The 18,037-nt window shown below is 38.7% G+C and overlaps 2 protein-coding genes across 2 annotated transcripts; both read left to right on the top strand.

Annotated features, from left to right (window-relative positions):
- The first annotated feature begins 114 nt into the window (after positions 1 to 114).
- On the top strand, positions 115 to 11,719 carry LOC134677321 (zinc finger protein 639-like). The gene is made up of 8 exons (XM_063535757.1): positions 115 to 229; positions 713 to 827; positions 1,390 to 1,524; positions 2,005 to 2,180; positions 2,469 to 2,937; positions 3,472 to 3,602; positions 6,727 to 6,916; positions 11,564 to 11,719. The coding sequence occupies exons 2-8, from the start codon at positions 714 to 716 to the stop codon at positions 11,717 to 11,719; spliced, it is 1,371 nt and encodes a 456-aa protein (XP_063391827.1). The 5' UTR covers positions 115 to 229; position 713.
- Positions 11,720 to 11,862: 143 nt separating this feature from the next.
- LOC134677322 (gastrula zinc finger protein xFG20-1-like) lies at positions 11,863 to 17,928 on the top strand. Its single transcript, XM_063535758.1, has 5 exons — positions 11,863 to 12,115; positions 12,866 to 12,940; positions 14,618 to 14,747; positions 15,338 to 15,465; positions 17,784 to 17,928. Exons 1-5 carry the CDS (start codon positions 12,054 to 12,056, stop codon positions 17,926 to 17,928), a joined length of 540 nt encoding a protein of 179 aa, XP_063391828.1. The 5' UTR covers positions 11,863 to 12,053.
- Positions 17,929 to 18,037: the final 109 nt, after the last annotated feature.

Consider the following 18,037-nt stretch of genomic DNA (forward strand, 5'->3'; position numbering starts at 1 on the left):
TCAGAAACCATCTACATGTTGGTAGCATTGGATTTTCACTCGCTGTTCGCTGTCGTACGCCATTTTGTTCGTTAAGCGGATTTTGTTTGTTCACGTTTCGAATATTTCGATTTGTTTCTGTGGTTATTATTTTGATTTGGTTTGCCGCTTGAATATATTCAAAATGTAGTTATTTGGTAAATGATTAAATAAAGGTGATACTTATACATTGTTAAAGTGATTAGAAAAGGTATGTCGTGTTCCTTATTGAGGTTTGTCCGGTTTTTATTATTTGGGTAAAAATGGTAAAATCCATGTAAAATCGGTTCAGTTCCATCCTAAAATGAAAATAATTTAATTTGCTTGGGGACCAACGATAACGAAAAATCTATTGTTTTAATTTCGTCAAATCGCATCAAACAACTTAAGTTTTTGCTCAATAAGTACTAAGTTTTTACATTCCAATTTTCATGTTTAAATTTAAGAGGAACCTCGACACGAGAGAAGAAGATGAACAAATTATGATAGTGTAAATGTAATTGACTAGAGTCGGACCAAGAAAAGTCTGCAGCGGATTTGATAGCCCACGCAGTGCAAGTGTTATTTACACGTCTTAATTTCATAGAAGCTTGACGTTTAAAATAACATTTGCACTGCATGGGCTATCAAATCTGCTGCAGATTTTTCTTAGTACGGCTCTAGCTACAAAGTTACAAACTATAATTTTTTTCAGGATGTCAAGGATATGGGATGTAAAAGCATGTCGGGGTTGCCTGACGGTGAAAGGCAAACTGGAGAAGATTGGCAATGCCTCAAAGAGGCAATACACAGCCATCACAGGTCTCCAGGTATCAACATAAACTATTATCAAAATTATGTCCTCAGGGAACCACAACAGCTTGAGAAACAACAGAGGGTTTCATACATAATTATATCTAAGGACTGGCCTTGCGGGCACTTCTTGTCTTCAAGTCCGATTCGCACTTGCCCGGTTTTTTTCATTTAATCAGGTTTAGGACTGTTTGTCGCTCTTTTATCTCGTTCGCACTCATGCCAACGTCATTGTGAACATTATATTCTCTCTGTTGTGAACCATTTCTTTCAGTCTATTTTCTGTTTCACTCATGTCAAGCGCTCATCAATCCCACTGAACTAAAGGACCTAAAGACCGATTAAGAGTGTGAAAAAAGATTTAGTTCCTTTCGGATCTTGACGGGATTTCATTCTTAACAGTTCTTAGTTCATGACCGACACAAGCCTAAATTCAAGCCAATCGTGCAATCTAACGCAACTAGTTGTGACTAATCGCGTGATGCAAACTCATCAACCAATCGTGTTGTCCATGCTTCATTATTATTGCCCATAAGGCCAGGCCTTATGTGCCATTTCAGGTTTATATTATATTTACAGATTGCAGATGGTGATGGCTATCCAGTTTACTTCTGCGTGGAATGCCGACACCACATCAGGAAAAGTTTGGCGTTTAGGAGGAAGAGCCGCCGTGCGCACTTTGTCCTCAAGGAGATCTTGAATGTTAGAAAACAGGTAAGACTTGCTTACCAAATACATATAAGGTCATTTTAATTTCAAGCAACATGACCTTATTCGAGGAGAATAGTATGGGAATGCCGCCAGGACAGTAACCGGCAGCTCCAACTTCAGGGAACAGAGCTGAATGAACGCGACACGCGATCGACAGCCAGCCTGCTTCCGGCTGGGCATCCCTACACTACATCTGTGATCAAGCAGTGGTAGGCAAACTTTCTTCATGGGGGGCCAGAAAGTGTAATAAATTTCAGAGGAGGGCAGAGGGGGAGGGGGGGAAAAATCGTCAAAAATCGATGACGTAATTTATGGACAGCCCCTATGATGAATCTGGTTTAACCAGAATCATACTCAATCAGATTTTGACCTAAACCTAAACTGGCGAAATCTAAATATGACCGGGCCCGCCTAAACGAAATAATGAAGGTATTTTTCTTAACATTTAATGTGTAGGTAATTGATTGAATTTTACGTCCTTAGATATCCTACAGTGACATAGTCACAGTTAACCGAAAGAAAACCAACTTGGAATCATCTCTGAATTACTGGGAGCCACACCATAATCCTTGTTACCTAATAGCCAACGAGGAAGGACAGGAAGATGACTCCTTGCAGAAATATAACTTGGATGCTCCTCAATATACAAGATGTCACAGGTAGTTGCTCTGTCGAATTTCTGATTTTCGAAATGCATTTGATTCATACATATACCACATAACTTTTACTGATTTGCAGTTATTTATACTTCTCTTATTTATTATTATCTGAAATTCTAGATACAATATGTTTCTTAAAACAATATCGTATATTGTCAACTGATTTTGAGATTTATTTCGTTTATTATTGAATGGGGTGTACCTCAAGGAACCACCCTAGGTGGCCTTTTGTTTAGTCTAGTATGTAAAAATAAATGTTCATACTAACTGATGTATTTCTCCACACAGTAAACCTATTATTGACATCAAACCTGAAATAGACACTGAAATACCAGAAGAAACGAATGAACCAGAAGATGATGCGACTACTAACGATGTTGAAGATATACCAACCAATGATTACCTCGAGCCAGACCTCGACACAGCTAACATTGACATGAATGACATTTTCAAAGATCTTAAAACGGAACCGGATGTCCTGAGTGATGACAATGACAACTATGAAGAACCACCAATACCGGAGCCAAAAAAAGAAGTTGATCATTTAAAACTGACCAAACCTTTTGTAGATGGCACTGTTGCGAAAGCGATGCTGATATTTGATTTGAAAGTTTTGAATTTAGAAGAACAGAAACAGAAGATGGAACTAAGGAAGAGCCTTCATCCATTTAACCGAGCACTGTATAAGTGTGCTATGTGCATGACCATCCATAAGACAATGAACGAACTGGTGAAACATGTAGAGTACCATAACAAAGTAAGTATAGTCTGTCAAGCTAAGTATGTCAGTAGCAATGTACAGCAAAGTGAAGAAGGGCAACACTCAAAGAGCAGTATTACGCTAACAAAAGCAGCAATGTTTTTAGTTTTTGTGCTATTGCAACACTTTAAAAAAGTAGGTATAGGGAGGTAGGGTAATAGGTGGGTTTTAGGTAGGTAGGTTTGTCTGGTGATGGTAAATGCAAAATACCATAATTATATAATTGTTTGTTATTTTACGCGATTTAGCATTTCTTTGTGTGTAGTAAAATAATGTAAATAAAAGCGAAAATTGCTTTTACAGTACATATGGTCCTATTTTCCCGCACTAGTGCGTAAAATAGCACTTTTCGTGCGTATGTCTAAAGTTTAAAGGGCCATATGTACTGTAAACCGTTGTACGATACACGTGCGAAAAGGTAATTCGCAACTCATGTCGATTTTAAAAACTCCCTTCGGTCGTGTTCTAATTTATCGCCTCTCGTTTCGAATTTCCTCTTTTCCGCACTTGTAAATAACTATTTGTTTTCAGAGGAAATTCCAGCATGAATGTAAGGTGTGCAAAAACAACTTTCCCACAGTGAAGGAGCTCAATGTACATGTGGCCAATTGCCATATGTACGAATACTCGTGTAAGATCTGTCGAGCCGGGGTCTATACTCAGTAAGTAACAAGTTAGACACAATTTCTACTCGATCTATTTTTTTATATTACAATTTTTAGCGACTAAAACTAATACCAGCCATATTTTTCATAATTAGTTTATGTCAAATTGCAAAAAAAAAACCGGGCAAGTGCGAGTCGGACTCGCGCACGAAGGGTTCCGTACCATAACGCAATAAAAAAACAAAAAAAAAAGCAAAAAGAAAACGGTCACCCATCCAAGTACTGACCACTCCCGACGTTGCTTAACTTTGGTCAAAAATCACGTTTGTTGTATGGGAGCCCCACTGAAATATTTCTTTTATTCTGTTTTTAGTATTTGTTGTTATAGCGGCAACAGAAATACATCATCTGTGAAAATTTCAACTTTCTAGCTATCACGGTTCATGAGATACAGCCTGAGAGACAGACGGACAGCGGAGTCTTAGTAATAGGGTCCCGTTTTTACCTTTTATGTACGGAACGCTAAAAAGCGTAACTTTGTATGGAAGCAGCTTTTTGGCGGCGTATTTTTGTGACTCTTAGGTCTTCTTCCTGTTAAAAATGATCACTGTCAATTTAGCTAATAATATCCAAATGTAAGAGTTAGCACCTTAGTATATAAAAAAAGCAAATTCATATGAGCTATTAATATCTACAATCATCTACCTAACGAAATAAAATGCCTAGAAGGAAATACTTTTAAAAGATGCCTAAAAAACTTTTTAACAGACAAAGTCTTCTAATAACATTAAAAAAATTTATCACTCGATTAACCTAAATGAATAGTAAAATTTAGTTTAAGGTGGTTCGCCTAGGTTACTCAAAACTTAACTCTCGCTAGATGGCACCACTTCTGCAAAATTTCAGATTTTATTTTTTTGTGAAATGGTCTTGGTATTTGTATACTTAAAAGTATGTTTCGCGCACTCTTTAAGTAAATATTGAACTATTAAATAAAACATTGAATACTTCATTGTGCAAAAACCACCTTTTTAATTTGACGGAGTGTTGCTGTCACGCTTTTTCCTACTATTACTCACACATGCAAGCAGTGTTTCCGTGATCCTTGTAGTAGACAATTTCACACAACGTAAGTATGTTATTGCAAATTGCAATAGCGTAACGGTATGTTCGTGGAAATACGTGCAAGAGGATTGGGGTTCAAGACTGGTGCGAGTAGGTAATTTCTTTTTGTTTCTCCTTTGTGTTATCTTACCTTTAAACGAGCAATTATTAGATATATAATTATTTATTTATATATTTGGATGGTATCAGAAACGGCTCTAACGATTTCGATGAAATTTGCTATAAGGGGTTTGATCTCTTAGCTAGGTCTATGAGAAAACGCGCATTTTTGAGTTTTTATGTTTTGTAAGCTTTGGTCGGTCTCCCAGATATTCAATCTCCGCTTGGCAACTAATCCCAGAATTGGCATGCGCACTAGTTTTTACGAAAGCGACTGCCCTGACCTTCCAACCCAGAGAGTAAACTTATTTGGATTAGTCCGGTTTCCTCACATTGTTTTCTTTCACCGAAAAATAGGTATCGGTGTATAAATAGGTAGGTATCAAATGCTATTTCGTACAAAAGTTCGAAAAATCATTGGTACGAGCCGGGGTTAGAACCCGCGACCTCCGAATTGCTTTCCGCTAGGCCAGCAGCGCTTCCCCCACATACTCAGTGTTATCAGGTTTTTCAAAATCAAAAACGATTACTTATGAAAGCAGAAGAATATAAATGATCGTATTAGATTTATAATTGTTACATATTTGCCGTAACTTATTTTTAAAATGTGTTTTTCAATTAAAAGACACGTCAAGATTGTTTACCTTATTTCTAATGCTAAAAAAAACAAACTATAGTAATAATTGTGTCTTTCATTTATAGACAAAATCCATTATTTTTAACCACAGGAAATTTTATACACTTCTTTTTAGGGTTTCGTACCCAAAGGGTAAAACGGGACCCTATTACTAAGACTTCGCTGTCCGGCCGTCCGTCCGTCCGTCTGTCTGTCACCAGGCTGTATCTCACGAACCGTAATAGCTAGACAGTTGAAATTTTCACAGATGATGTATTTCTGTTGCCGCTATAACAACAAATACTAAAAACATAATAAAATAAAGATTTGAATGGGGCTCCCGTGATACAACAAACGTGATTTTTGACCAAAGTTAAGCAACGTCGGGAGTGGTCAGTACTTGGATGGGTGACCGTTTTTTTTTTGCTTTTTTTGTTTTTTTTTTTTGCATTATGGCACGGAACCCTTCGTGCGCGAGTCCGACTCGCACTTGCCCGGTTTTTATTGCAGTGAGGATGTCCTGATTGTAAAAATCAGAGAGATTAGGTAGAGTATAATTTCTAATTATCTTTGTAAAAATTAAAGAATACGTGTAGCCTATACTTAATAATCGATTTATGATAATAAGAAAAATTAAATAAAAATAAAAAACAATACGAAATGTAGGTGTAACAAAAATACAAAAAGTTATGTTCCAGCATACAATGACTGGGGATCGAACCGGGAATCTTCCGTTTGCAAGCAAAAAAGCGACTGTTTGCATAACACGCCATGATAGTTCTTAGCTAAGCTGACGAACTTCTCGCTTAGGTCAATTAACTACCTGTCAAATATCAGTGTCAACAAAATTGCACTAAACATGACGGCACTCCAAATTCGAGCCGTGGTCAGCCCGGCAACGTCGGAAATGGTATGGCAACGTCGCAAATGTATCTGTACACGACATTTGTGACACACACATACGTAAAATTGATGAAAAGTTAACTATGATTTTTGCATGATTTCTGTATGAAACATTGTTTTCCTGTTAATTTCGCGCAAACGAATATTCGAAAGAAGATAAATGCGGAAATATTTGTGTACTAATACTGTGTAGTTACTTAATGAGATTTGATTGAATTTTGTATGAAAAGCGAACCACCTTAAGATAAAATATAAAAACTTAGTTTAAGATAAAATGTAAAAACTTAGTTTAAGATAAAATATAAAAACCTAGTTTAAGATAAAATAAATTGTATGCCCGAAAAGGGCAAAACTGCTGATACTCATCAAAAAATGTACTTAGTTATAGTTCTTGTACCTACACAGTTTACACAATAAATATTTCTGATTTCGTTGCAGAAAAGACGCAGTACTCCATCATAAATCCAAGCACGCTGCAGAGACCCAGCAGTTGGTGAAGTCGATGGAATCCAAGAAGGAGCTGCGGCAGGCTCTGGCCAACTTCACCATAACCGCGCTGTCGCAGCAGATGATGAGTGACGTCATGCTGTTACGATCGCGGCCCGAGCTCGGCCGGGGGAAACGGGAGGTATGAAAAAAACCGCGCAAGTGCGAGTCGGACTCGCGCACGAAGGGTTCCGTACCATAATGCAAAAATCGGTCACCCATCCAAGTACTGACCCCGCCCGACGTTGCTTAACTTCGGTCAAAAATCACGTTTGTTGTATGGGAGCCCCACTTAAATCTTTATTTTATTCTGTTTTTAGTATTTGTTGTTATAGCGGCAACAGAAATACATCATCTGTGAAAATTTCAATTGTCTAGCTATCACGGTTCGTGAGATACAGCCTGGTGACAGACGGACGGACGGACGGACAGCAGAGTCTTAGTAATAGGGTCCCGTTTTACCCTTTGGGTACGGAACCCTAATAGGGGATATTACACTGAGAGAAAAGTCATCACCAGGAATTAAAAAACAGTTCTGTACTGGGGGAAAAAATGAAGTTTTAATAATAATTATGGACGTTTCACTATTTCTGTAAAGTTTATTTATTTCTACAAACAGCTCAGTAATCCCAAATATAATTTCAACAAACAGACAATATAAATTGCAAGAACTAATAGAAATTGCAAAAGTCAATTTGTTCCTATTAGTTAACTCTCCTTGTCCCCGGATTAAGTTTATTTTTGTAATTCTAAGTGTATTTTTGTTGTACTTTTCTCTCAGTGTACTGCAATATTATTATATATTATTATTAGTGTGTAACTACGTGTATGTGAGGTGTGCAATAAAGAGTATTGTATTGTATTGTATTGTAATATTCTGCCGCCAGAGTGCAGCACTACTGACTCTAGTAAATTCATAGACTAACTTATACATACTGTGCCAAACTGTTTTTGACAAGTTTTCGCAGCCAATAAGATTTGACATTGATGCTTCAAGGCGGTTTGTTAACAAGGGCCTGTCGGTAAACGCGAAAATCGAAATTTAGTTAGAGTTTCATTTCATTTCATTTCATTTATTTCATGCGAAAAACCATGGATATAAAGGTGTTACATATAGGTTTGGTACATGGTCACCCTGCAAGGGCGTAGCACTGTCTTAAAAACTAGTTAAAAACTAAACAGTTTATTTATACAAAACAAGATATGTTTAAATTAGGTTTGTTCATTTTTTTTAGACCCCCATTTTTATTTTATTTTCTGAAAATATAGGTTAATTTAAGATACCAATTTGAATGATTTACTAATTCGTGGCTCGGTTGAATATTTATAATTTATTGAAAATATGAGATACGACTTCTCGTAAATTACATGTCGTCGGCTGATTAGGATAATGCACAAGCAACAACAAGCATTAAAAAAATAGTTGTCATTGTCAATTGATTGTAATGTCACCTGTCGACAATGTCAGTGTCACGTGTTTCTATAAATAACAATCGTCTGGAATGGAAAACTCGTTTATTTTGAATCATTAATTTCAAAATACCTATGCTATAAATTTGAGAAAGCTGATTCCAGAAATCTGCCTAAGTTATATAACTTAGTTTTATTGGAGTATGTATCCATATAGCATCCAACTCCAACCATAACTTGGCTGAAATCAAGGGAGCAAAAATACAAATGTAAGTTACCTACATCATATATATTTTAACTGATTCGATTTGTAAAAAGATTGGATTCATAAAATCGTTACAAGCGTCCATTGCTAAAGGTAGCTTAGCACCCAGTGAGTGCTTTCTACCGGCTTGTCACCATTGTTTGGATATTGTACTACATACTTATACTACTATATTAGGAACATGCCAATTTTGCTAATTATATCCTATTATTTCAGGTCATCGTGATTCCTATTTAGATACAGCTGTGAGATATGTAACTGCACTTGGGCCCAGAACAAAGTTGAGCATTTTGTATTAAAACGAACGTCATATTAATTATTAATCGTCGTAATACTTTACGACCGTAAATAATGCCTGGGAACAGAGTAAATAACAAACCATACACTTCTCTTCTGGATGGTCAACAAGAAGCCATCATTGTCAGATGCTCGTGCAGAACATGATAAACATACATTTAATGTAAAGTTACTATTTTTTTTGGAAACATATATAACATATTTCCCAAATTAATAAAAAAGTAGGTAAACAAACATGTTTTATTATTCACAACTCTTTATTAAGTCTTGTCCACCATGATATCAGCAGCTTGAACTGCAACATGTACCTGGAAATTAGAAATTATATCTTTTTAAAGCAGTTTCAGGCTGAATTTTGAGTATGGCTATGTATTCTTGTATATTCCTTCTTTAGGTAGGCACCATCTCTGTTTAACGGTTTGCCTTTAGATACTCTGGCTAGATTACCACAGAAAATAAATAGATACCACGCCCTACCAATAAAGTGAGCTTTTAAATACTTAATTGTAGTAAATTAATATTAATTTTATACTTACATCGACGTGATTCTCACAGCAATACTGTGTGTAACACGTGAAGTAGGTAGGTATTCCAAGTTTAATTCACGGCACCATCTTTCACGTCGTAGGTCTTCGTGGATTCGAACTATTATTTTTGTGAATCATTCCCACACATAGGAACAAGGTTTTTGATATATTATTAAGCAATGAAATCTACTATTTAGGTAATAATTATAAATCAAATTGTAACAAACAAGCGCAGCGGTTTAACTGAAAAAAATTGTTATGACAATCGATGACAATGATAACTTTGACAATACGTGAGTGACGGATTTATTTACTATGGTTCGATAACTTTTATTATGCAATGACTTTACATTCAGCCCAGGAGAAGGTCAAACTAAGGTCATAAGGATATTTGTTGAAATATCTTCAATCCTCAATTATTATATCGCAGCAAATGTCGGAAACTGTTTAAAAACCTTATATCTCGAAATGGTTTTCGAAATAGAACATTTGAAAAAAAATGAACAATCCTAATTGGTAGTTGCAGTGGAAATATTATAATAATCAATTGGTAAGTTAGAATATGCAAGAGTGATAGAGAGGCAGAAACCGAACTTTCGATTGTCGTGTTTCACGGTAGGCCATGTGATTGACGTAGTGACGCATGATGTGTCATTGATGTTTGTTTACTGTATGTGCTAGTTGTGCCACCTACGCAGAGCTTTGCCTAGTATTCCCTATTGAGTGTTTTCAAAAAAATTTTACATTTCATTCATGTCGTCAAAATATTGACGCCTCATACAGTCGCCATCAGATATATCGGAGCGGCCAACGTGTTCACAATATCTGAACACGCACTCTAACGCCCTGACAATAGAGGCGTGTTCAGATACTTGTGAGCGTCTTAGCTGCACCGATATATCTGATGGCGACTGTACATGAAAAAATGTGTCTGGAATTGCATAATACAGCGGCCAAAATATATTTTTTGTGAAAAGAACAGAATTATAAGGCTGACAAACCCACTTGGGAAATTCGTGAAAAACGAAATTCGCGCATAAATTTTTTATACTTGCCGCCTTTTCCTACTGACAAATTGATTTGCCAGACTATTTAATGTTTAAAATAGAGTTTTTTCCTTTGGGTACCGTAAAACGGGGTGAGTAGGTTTCGCGGGGAGAGGTGGGTTATGAATGGGGAGAGAAGGTTTGAGAGGGGGGTGAGAAGGGATTTTAAGGCTACTGCTACAAAAATAATGTATTCCAATTTAAAATGGAGCTATAGTAATACGCATAATAAAAAAAAATCGATCCAACAATCTTCTAAAATCACCTTTGTATGAAAACCCCTCTCACCCCAAATACGAGGCACTACGGGGTGAGGTGGGTTTTCCTCTTTATCGTCAAAGTTATGAAATGGAACTACCCAAAATAAAATAAAAACTAAAATACAGACGTCCGGAACACTTATTATATACACCATTCAGATTTCATATGTAAAAATAAAATGTTATCAAGGTTTGAATTTCAGTTTTGACCCTACTCACTCCATTTTACGGTAATAATAATAATTTGTGACGTTCTTAATCAAAACGTACCACTTTGTTGCTTACCATAAAGACGAAATTTGCATGTATCTTTACTCGAATAACCCGTCAGAGCGTTCTTATAGTAAGCCTTTTGATTGAGAACGTCACATTTATTTCCTAATATTATTTTTAGCTATAAAAATTATTAAATAATTAACAATTATTATTTAAAAAAAATCTACCTTTTCGGTGAAGGAAAACATCGTGAGGAAACCTGCATACATCTGCGAAGAAATTCAAAGATGTATGTGAAGTCTCTAATCTGCATTGGGCTAGTGTGGGGACTATAGCCCAAGCCCTCTTGCGCAGGAGAGGAGGCCTGTGCCCAGCAGTGGGACATATATAAGCTGAATTATTATTTCGACCAGGGCTGGGGCAGCTGCCGAGGCGGCTGAAAGCAAAAAGGTCACAAAATATCAAGGTCTTGGCCCTCAATACCATTTTGTGGCATTCGGTGTCGAGACACTGGGGCCGTGGGGTCCAAGCGCACATATTATTTTCAAAGAACTGCAAAAAGCTGGTCAATACCACCGATGACCAGAGAACTGGCAGCTTTCTCTCGCAGCGCATCAGTATTGCGATTCAGCGAGGGAATGCTGCCAGCATATTTGGCACAATGCCACGGAGGCCCTTTTTTAGATTTATTTTAATTTAGATTAGTTTAGTTATTATTTTAATTTTAGATAGTAATGTGGTTTACAATTTTGTTTAATTTCTTTTTAGCCAGGAGAAGCGAAGCCGGGTGAGAAGTGCGATTTCTCCTGCGACATCTGCAGCATCGGGTTCAAGTTCCGTAAGAGTCTGTATAGACACATGGTGCTGAAGCATCGCTACATGTACACTTGCAAGCTGTGTAAGGAGGTGTTCACGACACGGTGAGTAGGCTAAACCACACGGTGAGTAGGCTAAACCACAGAGTGAGTAGGCTAAACCACACGGTGAGTAGGCTAAACCACAGAGTGAGTAGGCTAAACCACACGGTGAGTAGGCTAAACCACACGGTGAGTAGGCTAAACCACACGGTGAGTAGGCTAAACCACACGGTGAGTAGGCTAAACCACACGGTGAGTAGGCTAAACCACACGGTGAGTAGGCTAAACCATACGGTGAGTAGGCTAAACCACACGGTGAGTAGGCTAAAGTGGTTATCATCTACTTCTCCTGCGACATCTGCAGCATCGGGTTCAGGTTCCGTAAGAGTCTGTATAGACACATGGTGCTGAAGCATCGGTACATGTACACTTGCAAGCTGTGTAAGGAGGTGTTCACGACACGGTGAGTAAGCTAATGAATGAATGAAATGAATGAATGAAGTGAATGAATGAATGAAATTAATGAATGAATGAAATTAATTTATTCCAGAGATGAGTGCAATTATGGATATAAAATCACCTCTTTAAACACGGCAACCACATAATAGTGACCGGAAAAAGATAGGCAACCTAGTTTATTTATGTTGTACAAGGTGTATACTTTCCATTGAAACTTATTTCGTTCGTGAGACAAATCTGTGAAATTTGATGAAAAAAAATTATTCAATTTTTTTTTTAATTAGCCTTGACTATATTTCTTTAGGCAACCCTATTTAATTATGTTCTGGAACATATTTTCTTTCATATTTTCATAGCTTCATCCGTCAGACAGATTGGTGAAGGTCGACCATATATGTGGGATCTCCTACTATAAGGCTACTGATATGACTAAATGACTAAATCTGACGAGCTAAATTTTAACATAAGTATATTTTCATAGTGATTGAGATAAAAGTCAAAAACCCGCGCGACGCTCTATCTTATGTCCCGTTCTAACTCTCTGGCTTTACGGTCCATCCTAATTAATGTTTCCTTATGATTAACTTGAACATAGATTATGTTATGGCTCCTCTACACGATGGGCCAGTGCCGGCCACTCCAAGGGACGCAGCCATGCGGTAGAATGAGATAGCAATATCACTTGCTCCCTCTAACGCATAAATGCGCTGGCCCATCGTGTAGAGGAGCCATTACATAATGAACATGTTTGCAGAGCACAAGCCATCGAACACAGTGACGAGGTTCACGCGAAGAAGCATCCGTGCGAGGAATGTGGGAAGACATTTAAGTGAGTACTTCGCTCATACAACTCATAAAAACCGGGAAAGTGCGAGTCGGACTCGCGCACGAAGGGTTTCGTACCATAATGCAAAAAAAGGCAGAAAAAAATGGTCACCCATCCAAGTACTGACCCCGCCCGACGTTGCTTAACTTCGGTCAAAAATTACGTTTGTTGTATGGGAGCCCCACTTAAATCTTTATTTTATTCTGTTTTTAGTATTTGTTGTTATAGCGGCAACAGAAATACATCATCTGTGAAAATTTCAACTGTCTATCACGGTTCGCGAGATACAGCCTGGTGACAGACGGACGGACGGACGGACAGCAGAGTCTTAGTAATAGGGTTCCGTTTTACCCTTTGGGTCCGGAACCCTAAAAACTAGTGCTTATACTTCGTTTTTTTAGCATTAGAAACAAGGTAAACAATCTTGATGTGTCTTTTTATTGAAAAACACGTTTAAAAAATAAGTCACGGCAAATATGTAACAATTATGAATCTAATACGATCATTTATATTCTTCTGCTTTCATAAGTAATAGTTACTGATTTTTAAAAAGCCTTTTCCAATTAAAAGACATGTCAAGATCGTTTACCTTCTTGCAAGTTCTTTCTAATGCTAAAAAAAAACGAACTATACGTCAAATCATGGGATTAGTTGCCAAGCGAACCCCAGGCTCCCATTGACCGTGGCAAAATGCCGGGATGACGCGAGGAAGATGAAGACTTCGCTCATACGACTCATAATTGCATTTCAATTGTAGTTGTACATTTTTATTTGTCATTCATCGGTACTTCGTTTCTACTTATTTCCTTAGGTTAACCTCAAGAGATCCCAATAAGGGATAAGTTCTCCTTTGTTGTAGGTATTTAACCTTTTCGACGCCATGTCAAACACAAAAGCTGGCACGCGGACGCCACGTCACCGAAGTGTCAAAACTGAAAATTAACTTTATGCATATGCCACGTAGGTCTAGGTTGCTCTGTGGTCTGTGACCGATTAATCCCTCTTTGGCGTTGGACCTGCGGTGCGGATATATCGGTCATTGGCGTCCAAAAGGTTAATTTACCCTGTAACTGTCTTTGTGTTTCTTTTTATGTACAATAAAGCATAATATACATAATCCTATTCGTAATGCCTATTTTGATTATCCATAAATATAGTTATTTGTTGTATAACCGTCTTCAGCTAATATTGTTACCTGAGCAAGCGAAGTATTCTAAAAGTGAACCATGATCGAATAAACCTACGTTAATCAATTTACTTCGGGGCATCATAAAACCTAAAGTAATCACGCAACTAACCTTAAAAATTAGAGATGCACCGGATATCCGGTTACTATCCGGTAGCCGGCCCTTCCGGCCAGTATTTTACTATCCGGCCGGATACCGGATAGTAACATTGCTTGATTTCGGAGTAAACAAATTGGATTTGAGAAACAGACGCGGTCATAATCGTACTTGTTTATTATTTTAAAACTATTTAATCAATCCACTGACTTGCACGCGCACTCATTTCGAACCTAGAAATGAGTCCGCGCGAACGTTTACTACGAAACAGGTCAAACCTACAGAATGCGCACCTGAAAAACCGAAATGCAGGTGTAGTTCCGCTGGCCGAATATCCGGTATCCGGTATCCGGCCAAACAACTATCCGTTGCATCTCTATTAAAAATCCACTTTCAGGAACTCAATAAAGTTACAACAGCACGTGAAGGCCAAGCACGCTAAATATATCCCTTGCAACATGTGCGGGAACGCATTTAGATCAGAGAAGATCTACTACACGCACCAGCTGCGCGAACACGAATATATCGTGAGTACTGCCTGCCTCGTGTTATGTACGGCCTCGATGGATCGGCCACTAACTTTTTTTCTTCGATTTTACGTATTGTACGTTTTTTTTAAAATTGTATTAATGTGTTACTTCGAGTAGAAACACCTAAATTATAATATAAACCCAAATAAATGTTATACGAAGAAAAAGTGAACCACACTGTTAACTGATAGTTCGTAAACCTTATTACAATAGGCATAAGGTCCACCGATGGACAATTAATGTTGCTGTTTGTACTCTAACTAGGGTTGCCAGATCGAAAGGCGCTATTATCGGGAAACAATATCAATTTTTCGGGATTTTGGGACTTAAGTCGGGAAAAAAAAATACAATCAAATTAAAGTTATTGTATTAAAAACAACGATATTTTACATTATTGGCACTACGTCAGCTCGCTCGCTCGACGACAGTTCGGAACTTGAAATTATTGTTTTATAACGTGAAGCTGTTTTTCGGGACAGTTTACACTTTGTCGGGAATCGGGAACACATGCTAAAAATCGGGAGAATCCCGCCAAATCCCGACCATCTGGCAACCCTAACTCTAACCCAATTGCCTTATTGTTACAGAGCATAAACGACCCGTTACTAGGCGACCCTAACCACAAATGCAGCGACTGCAATGTGCAGTTCATAGACCGACGCAGTCTAGAGCGGCACCTCGTCACCATGAACCACGCAGGCGCGGACTTGGTCCAGTGAGTGCCATTACTTATCTTACAAAATTGAGCCCTATCACTTTGAAATAAAGTTCAAATCGAATGCGAGTAATGCGACGAGCAGTTCATAGACCGACGCAGTCTAGAGCGTCACCTCGTCACCATGAACCACGCAGGCGCGGACATGGTCCAGTAAGCTACATTATACTTACAAAATTGAACCTTATCACTTTGAAATAAAGTTCAAATCGAATGCGAGTAATGCGACGTGCAGTTCATAGACCGACGCAGTCTAGAGCGGCACCTCGTCACCATGAACCACGCAGGCGCGGACTTGGTCCAGTAAGTGACATTATACTTACAAAATTGAACCCTATCACTTTGAAATAAAGTTCAAACTGAATGCGACGTGCAGTTCATAGACCGACGCAGTCTAGAGCGGCACCTCGTCACCATGAACCACGCAGGCGCGGACATGGTCCAGTAAGTGACATTATACTTACAAAATTGAACCCTATCACTTTGAAATAAAGCTCAAATCGAATGCGAGTAATGCGACGTGCAGTTCATAGACCGACGCAGTCTAGAGCGGCACCTCGTCACCATGAACCACGCAGGCGCGGATATGGTCCAGTGAGTGACATTATACTTACAAAATTAGACCCTATATCTTTGAAATAAAGTTCAAATCGAATGCAACATACAATGGTCCAGTAAGTGGCATTACTTATCTTACAAAATTGAACCCTATCACTTTGAAATAAAGTTCAAAGCTAATGCAACGTGCAGTTCATAGACCGACGCAGTCTAGAGCGGCACCTCGTCACCATGAACCACGCAGGCGCTGACATGGTCCAGTAAGTGACATTATACTTACAAAATTGAACCCTATCACTTTGAAATAAAGTTCAAATCGAATGCAACGTGCAATGGTCCAGTAAGTGACATTACTTATCTTACAAAATTGAACCCTATCACTTTGAAATAAAGTTCAAACTGAATGCGACGTGCAGTTCATAGACCGACGCAGTCTAGAGCGGCACCTCGTCACCATGAACCACGCAGGCGCGGACATGGTCCAGTGAGTGACATTATACTTACAAAATTGAGCCCTGTCACTTTGAAATAAAGTTCAAATCGAATGCAACATACAATGGTCCAGTAAGTGACATTACTTATCTTACAAAATTGAACCCTATCACTTTGAAATAAAGTTCAAACTGAATGCGACGTGCAGCTCATAGACCGACGCAGTCTAGAGCGGCACCTCGTCACCATGAACCACGCAGGCGCGGACATGGTCCAGTAAGTGACATTATATTTACAAAATTGAACCCTATCACTTTGAAATAAAGTTCAAATCGAATGCGACGTGCAGTTCATAGACCGACGCAGTCTAGAGCGGCACCTCGTCACCATGAACCACGCAGGCGCGGACATGGTCCAGTAAGTGACATTATACTTACAAAATTGAGCCCTATCACTTTGAAATAAAGTTCAAACTGAATGCAACGTGCAATTCATAGACCGACGCAGTCTACAGCGGCACCTCGTTACCATGAACCACGCAGGCGCGGACATGGTCCAGTAAGTGGCATTACCTGCCTTCCATTTGGCCGCCAAAATCGTCAACTGGCGCGCGACCGCAGCCCAATATCAACCTTCGTGCATCCGGATAAGGTTTACGATAACAGTCGCATGGAGTTCGAAGAATTAACACCCACAATGCCCCGGTGTTTCTCTTTACCCCACCTAACCTTACACGCCTTTACGCCTTAGAGAATATAACCAACGGAGTGGTCATTAACAGGCGTTCCCCTCTGTCGAAAATAGGCGGCCAATGGTCAATCACTTGTCAACCATATGTATGGACTGACGTTTATCTGACAGGGTTTTGTTTACGTTACGTATACATTTGCTGTGCCCCTCCCCCGCAAAAAACGGCAGACTATTTTGTACCGAAAATTATAGACATGGCGTCTCCGTTGGTTGTATCCTCTAAGCAAATAGCCGAAAAGGATAGTGCCATACATTTCATTTATTTATTGCATTGGAGCATTCCATGAAATTGTCTACCGTTTGTCCCGTACTAACGCGCATTTTCTGAAGATTTGCAGGTATACGAGTTTCCTTTTGTATGGCAAATGGTCAAAAATATCGCCTGCTTTAAATGTCGAAAAAAAAGTCTCAACATACGAAATAAAATGCGTTTGTACGGGACAGCCCGTGGAATGCTCCATTGCATTTCCATTTATTTTAATCTTTATTACACAATACATGAAGTTACAAATGGTCGGTTTTGTAGGAGGTGACCTTACAACCCTTTATGCAGAAATTTAACCAACAATATTTATCAGGTTCGCGTGCATACCCTGCAAGAAGCTGTACGAGACTGAGGAAGAATTGGAGACGCATTTCATCATATGCAGAGCGGCGAGGAACTACCCTCGCAAGTGCTGCTACGTAAGTACAGTGAGCCATCTGTACACACACCTGCAATAATATGTTACACAACTGCATACCCTGCAAGAAGCTGTACGACACTGAGGAAGAATTGGAGACGCGTTTCATCATATGCAGAGCGGCGAGGAACTACCCTCGCAAGTGCTGC

The sequence above is a fragment of the Cydia fagiglandana genome, chromosome 26, assembly GCF_963556715.1.
Source record: "Cydia fagiglandana chromosome 26, ilCydFagi1.1, whole genome shotgun sequence".
NCBI classification, from domain to species: domain Eukaryota; kingdom Metazoa; phylum Arthropoda; class Insecta; order Lepidoptera; family Tortricidae; genus Cydia; species Cydia fagiglandana.

What these genes read in the sequence shown, in the direction of transcription:
- LOC134677321 (XM_063535757.1), top strand. Translation starts at nt 714, where the DNA reads ATGTCAAGGATATGGGATGTAAAAGCATGTCGGGGTTGCCTGACGGTG. An exon ending in CAGCCATCACAGGTCTCCAG is followed by an intron (nt 828 to 1,389) that starts GTATCAACATAA and finishes TTATATTTACAG; the next exon opens with ATTGCAGATGGTGATGGCTA. An exon ending in ATGTAGAGTACCATAACAAA is followed by an intron (nt 2,938 to 3,471) that starts GTAAGTATAGTC and finishes ATTTGTTTTCAG; the next exon opens with AGGAAATTCCAGCATGAATG.
- LOC134677322 (XM_063535758.1), top strand. Translation starts at nt 12,054, where the DNA reads ATGGTGCTGAAGCATCGGTACATGTACACTTGCAAGCTGTGTAAGGAG. An exon ending in GAATGTGGGAAGACATTTAA is followed by an intron (nt 12,941 to 14,617) that starts GTGAGTACTTCG and finishes ATCCACTTTCAG; the next exon opens with GAACTCAATAAAGTTACAAC. An exon ending in GCAGGCGCGGACTTGGTCCA is followed by an intron (nt 15,466 to 17,783) that starts GTGAGTGCCATT and finishes AATATTTATCAG; the next exon opens with GTTCGCGTGCATACCCTGCA.